General features: G+C 51.3%; 1 protein-coding gene across 2 annotated transcripts in view; it reads right to left on the reverse strand.

Moving 5' to 3' along the window:
* Window positions 1–2,121, reverse strand: part of SEMA3D (semaphorin 3D) — a 188,814-nt gene extending 186,693 nt beyond the window's left edge. Inside the window, exon 1 of one of the 2 annotated variants that reach the window (XM_074942568.1) lies at window positions 1,715–2,121. In XM_074942568.1, coding sequence (XP_074798669.1) covers window positions 1,715–1,810 — 96 coding nt within the window. In that variant the 5' untranslated portion in view covers window positions 1,811–2,121. The remainder of the gene's footprint in view (window positions 1–1,714) is intronic. The other variant, XM_074942569.1, reaches the window with a different exon arrangement.
* Between the last annotated feature and the right edge of the window lie 3,879 nt (window positions 2,122–6,000).

The following is a 6,000-nucleotide window of genomic DNA, read 5'->3' on the forward strand; positions in this document are numbered from 1 at the left end:
ACTCCAGAGTTCAATTGAGTTGCATGCATATACAGTAGGATTGCATGTGGCCACCCACCTGTGTCATTCCTTCTCCTTCATTGTCTAAGGAAACATTTCAACAATAACTGGTTCAAAAAGCACTAAGGAATTCCATACAGGTACATGGAGGAACTGATCTGTCGACCGGTATGCCCTCCTTCCCCATAGTCTGAATACCTAAACTCTGGAACACTTCCTGTGTCTGTTTAATTCTGATCCAAAGCAGTGCGTTTCCCACTCCCGGGGAAGGGATGGCAATGTAATGATAACCTGGTGCAGTGCTGTGGTTCAAACCTATTGACTGTCCTGGAGGACTCACAGTCGGGCATATTACTCTCTCTTTCTGCAGCTCTGGCAGGATACCCCCCTACAGTGTCTCGCCCTCCAGAAATCCAATCAAATGAAAAGAGCTGAGCAAAGTTCAGCTCACAAATTATACTGAGCAGGCATATAACACTGTCCACCTAGTGATCTCAAAGTGTTAAACGGTGGGTAAATATAACTACTCTCATTCTACAGAAGGGTATGCTGAGGCACAGTGAGCTGGAGGGACCTGCTCAAGGTCACACAGCAAGTCAGGGGCAGAGCCTGACTCCCAATCTCCTACTCTAAACATTATAAATGTATATTACCCACCTCGGTGGTTCATATTAATTACTCCCCTATTTGTGCATGAATTATGTGCAGTGTATTAATTAAGTGCAAAGCCAAAACACCTGAGCGGATGATAGCAACGGCCTGAACGGGGCCCGGAGAGTGCTTGGGTATCCACCGAGCCCCCAGGGGTGCCCACACTGCAGCCGGTCGGGCAGCTGCAGACCCAGCTGTGCTAGCTCGATGACGCCCCAGGAGGTGCGGCCAGGTGTCTGGCACCTGCACCGGCCCTGCATGGAGCGAGCATCTGCGGGGAGCCAGAGAGCAGGCGCCCACCAGCGCACCTCTGCAGACGCTCCCTACTTAACCACACGCCAGCCACCCTCTGCTGGGAATTCGCCACAGATTTGCAGAGAGCCTCGCAAAGCGTGAGAGGTTTGGCCGGGCGAGACAGCCCGAGGGAGGCTGCCTGAGAAAGAGTGGGGAATTGACCCCAACCCCACTCTGCTGCTGCAACCCAGTGCCAGATCCGCTCATGCAATGATTTGTGTCCAGGGATAAACTTCAGATCAACTCACGCAATGGTTGCTGCGTGTAGCTTGCCAGCGGGTTTGTCACCCGCTCTCCTGCCTGAAACGCAGAGCTGCCTGGAGATCAATCCGTCTATTGAAAAACGGCTGTCAATGAGCGTCTCCATTTAACTTTTCTTGTCGTAGACAACCCCCCAGCCCCCAACTCTGGATGCACCTCGGGTCATTTCCCCCAATGGGAACTGCCCGCTGCTGAGCGATTGAATGAACATCGCAAACCCCTCTGGAAGGGGGGAAACCTAGGGGAGGATTTTACACGTGAATCCGCCACGCTGCTTTGCTTCGATTAGTCTCCGAGCTGCCCCGGTGAGCAGCCAGGGGAGACTCACTTCCCTTGCTCACCCTCCCCCCCAAAATCACAGCCTGCCCCCCGCTGCTCCCGGCTGGGGTGGGGTGGGGGGGCAGCCCAGACAGCAGCATCCCGGGCAGCCGGCTCCCTGAACCAGCCCTTCCAAAGCAGCCCCTCTTCCGTCCCACCCAGCCCTCTGCCGGCCCAAGCCGCAGCACACCTTAGGGAAAGAGTCGCACCGGCTGCCGTCTGGACGCTCGCTGACCGGCCCCGCCGCTCGTGCCCAGCGCGTCTGTGGGACCGTGTCTGAGCCCATCCGACCCCCGGGAGACTCGCCCCCTCTGGAGCCAGCCCTGGGGACCTGCCCTGCCAAAGGGGCGGGCGGAGCCGCACGGTACCTGCCGGGTGTCGCCGCCGCAGGGGAAGGAAGCCGGTCCCGGGAGGGAGACGCTGTTGCTCCGATAAGAGCCGCTGGCCCTTCACTGTTGCACGCACCGGGAGCGAGCGGCGGCTGCTCTCCGCAGCCGGGGAGCAGAGGGCGCTGCTGGCCGCTCCCCGCCAGGCAGAGGTTGCGCCGCTTGGGCGTGACGCGACTCCGGTGTCCCGCTGCGGCCGGGGGCTCTGGGGCGAGCGGCTGCCGCGGCTCTTCTCGGGCCGTTCGGGGCGGCGGAGTTTCCTCCTTCCATCACCGCCCCCCCCGCCCGCCCGCCCTCTCTCTGTCTCTCTGTCTCACACACACACCCCCTCGGGCACGTTGGCTGGAGTTCCCGCACACGCCTCCCCCCACGGGCCAGCGAGCGCACACGGCCGCGGCGGCGGGCCCCGGGGGCGGGGGGCCAGCAGCAGGCAGCTTTGCGGGCAGTGAAAGGGCGTCGCGGACGCGCCCTGTGCGCGGCAGCCCTTGGCAGGTGCCACGCAGCCTGAGCCCGAGAGCTGCGGCCCAACAGGCCGGCTCCCTGCTGCACTGGACAGCGCTGTGCTCATGTCATACCCGCAGCCTCCAGTGGTAGGCGGGCAAGGATCCCGCCCGGGACCGCTGGAGCTAAATGCCTGCACCTCTGCTGCGTGGGCTGAACGCTGGCCCTGAGCGAAGGCTGCGGCGGACTCATTCAGCTCTCAGTCTGGATGCCGCTAAAGGGGACAGAAGACCCCACCCAAGAGGTGCGTGGGTTACACTCGCATGGCCATAGGCCAGGTCCCAGCCTGGGACACAGAGCTAGACATTGCACACAATGCCAGCACCATCTTGGGCAGGGGCAGTGGCCACTGAAACTTGGGTGGAACCTAGCGGCCTTGCTCAGGGCTGTGAACAATTTCAGCACTGTAGTCAGGCTGGTGTAGAAGGGTTAGAACAACAGAAGGATTCTTCCCTCAAGCTCCCTACCCTTTCTCGGAAAGAGGGATTCTCTACATCTTTGGGAAACCCCCTTCCGGCAATGCAGGGAGCAGCCTTACAGCGGCACAGCTGCAGCTCCATAGCTGTGCTGCTGAAGCATAGATGTACCCTGACCCACAGCGTATCCTAGAATCATAGAACTGGAAGGGACCTCCAGAGGTCATCTGGTCCATTCCCCTGCACTCAAGGCAGGACTAAGTATTATCTAGACCATACCTGATGGGTGTTTGTCCAACCTGCTCTTAAAAATCCCCAATGGTGGAGATTCCACCATCTCCCTAGGCAATTTATTCCAGTACTTAACCACTCTGACAGTTAGGAAGTTTTTCCTAATGTCCAGCCTAAACCACCCTTGCTGCAATTTAAGCCCATTGCTTTCTGTCCTATCCTCAGAGGTTAAGAAGAACAATTTTTCTCCCTCCTTCTTGTAACAACCTTTTATGTACTTCAAAACCGCTATCGTGTCCTCTCAGTCTTCTCTTCTCCAAACTAAACAAACCCAATTTTTCAATCTCCGTACGGTACTCCAGTTGAGGCCTAATCAGCGCGGAGTAGAGTGGAAGAATTACTTCTCGGGTCTTGCTTACAACACTCCTGGTTATACATCCCAGAATGATGTTAGCTTTTTTTTACAACATCATTACACTGTTGACCCATATTTAGCTTGTGATCCACTATGACCCCCCGATCCCTTTCCATAGTACTCCTTCCTAGGCAGTCGTTTCTCATTTTGTATGTGTGCAACTGATTGTTCTTTCCTAAGTGGAGTACTTTGCATTTGTCCTTATTGAATTTCATCCTATTTACTTCAGACCATTTCTCCAGTTTATCCAGATCATTTTGAACTTTAATCCTATCCTCCAAAGGACTTGCAACCCCTCCCAGCTTGGTATCGTCTGCAAACTTTATAAGTGTACTCTGTATGCCATTATCTAAATCATTGGTGAAGATATTGAACAGAACCAGACCCAGAACTGATCCCTGTGGGCCCCCTTTTGTTATGCCCTTCCAGCATGACTGTGAATCAGGCAGCCACAGGTTCACTAAGGAGCATTACACACCAGACACAAGAGCCATTTCCAGTGATGTGGGCCCAAGGCCTGCACTCATTTGGTGGTGGACCCTGCAGCCAGTGAATGGAAACAAAATAAGAAGGCAAGATGTCCATGCTGTCTGATTCAGGCTAAAGGGGATGGGCAGTTGCTTATAACTAGAGTTGCTCAGACAGGGTAGCTGATTTCAGCTAAACAGTAGTAGACAGGTAGATCTGCGCCCCACCCCTCCCACACAAAAACATAAGAACGGCCATACTGGGTCAGACCAAAGGTCCATCTAGCCCAGTATCCTGTCTTCGGGCAGTGGCCAATGTAGGTGCCCCAGAGGTAATGAACAGACCAGGTAATCATCAAGTGATCCATCCCCTGTTGCCCATTCTCAGCTTCTGGTAAACAGAGCCAATGGACACCATCTCTGCCCATCCTGGCTAATAGCCATTGATGGACCTACCCTCCATGAATTTATCTAGTTCTTTTTTGAACCCTGTTATAGTCTTGGCCTTCACAACATCCTCTGGCAAAGAATTCCACAGGTTGACTATGTGTTGTGTGAAGAAATACTTCCTTTTGTTTGTTTTAAACCTGTTGCCTATTAATTTCATTTGGTGACCCCAAGTTCTTGTGTTATGAGAAGGAGTAAATAACACTTCCTTATTTACTTTCTCCACACCAGTCATGATTTTATAGATCTCAATCATATGCTCTGTTTGGTGTCTCTTTTCCAAGCTGAAAAGTCCCAATCTTATTAATCTCTCTTCATATGGAAACTGTTCCATACCCCTAATCATTTTTGTTGCCCTTTTCTGAACCTTTTCCAATATATCTTTTTTGAGATGGGGCGACCACATCTGCATGCAGTATTCAGTATGTGGGCATACCATGGATTTATGTCGAGGCAATATGATATTTTCTGTGTTATCTATCCCTTTCTTAATGATTCCAATATTCTGTTTGCTTTTTTGACTGCCACTGCACATTAAGTGGATGTTTGCAGAGAACTATCCACAATGACTTCAAGATCTCTTTCTTGAGTGGTAACAACTAATTTAGAACCCATCATTTTATATGTATAGTTGGGATTATATTTTCCAACGTGCATTACTTTGCATTTATCCACATTGAATTTCATCTGCCATTTTGTTTCCCAGTCACCCAGTTTTGAGACATCCTTTTGTAGCTCTTCACAGTCTCTCTGGGACTTAACTATCTTGTGTAGTTTTGTATCATCTGCAAATTATTTCACCTCACTGTTTACCCCTTTTTCCACACACTCTTGTTTTTGTTGTTGGTTTTGGTCCTTGGAATGTACTACATCAGTGGTTCTCCAACCTTTTCATTCTGCAGGCCACGTCCTCAGAGAGAACTCCCCTCATGGAACCACCTTCCCACCTCAAACTGTCTTCCCAACACTTGGCTCTCAAAATATGTCATTCTGTGGCTGCCAAGGAAGAGCCTCACAGACCACAGGTTGAGAACAGCTGTATAGACTTCATGGATAGTATCAAAACATTTCCCTGGCAGCACACAGTAGGATCCTTCCCCCAAATTGGCTTTATTCACCCTCATGGAAACTCACATTGAATATTTCCAGTTGGCAACTGGTTTCTGAAACAAACCAATATATCCTCCAGTAAAAAACAAGGAACCAGTTAAAGAAGTCCAATGCAATATACAGGAAATTTTCACTCGGGCCACCCTCCCCAACAAAATTCTACCCTCAGTTACACCAGTGCCACTTCAGTAATTTGGGCTGTATGGGTGGAAAAGAGGGCAGAAATTGGACCTATATCTGCAGTTTAAATGGTGCCTTTATTGCTGAAAGGCACTTTGATACTTATCTATCTTGGTTTTAATACCAAGTTTCTCATCATGATATCTGATATGATGGTAATGTTATTGTAAGCTCTTTGGGACAAGAGGAATATTTTCACTGTGTGTGCGTACAACGGTCGGCACAGTGACCTCCTGGTCCATGGCTGGATCACCGAGCTGCTACCACAATATAAATAAATAAATTATATTAGCATTTAGAGAGAGCTGACTGGCTGGACACTT

The sequence above is a fragment of the Natator depressus genome, chromosome 1 (genome assembly GCF_965152275.1).
Source record: "Natator depressus isolate rNatDep1 chromosome 1, rNatDep2.hap1, whole genome shotgun sequence".
Classification (NCBI taxonomy): Eukaryota; Metazoa; Chordata; order Testudines; family Cheloniidae; genus Natator; species Natator depressus.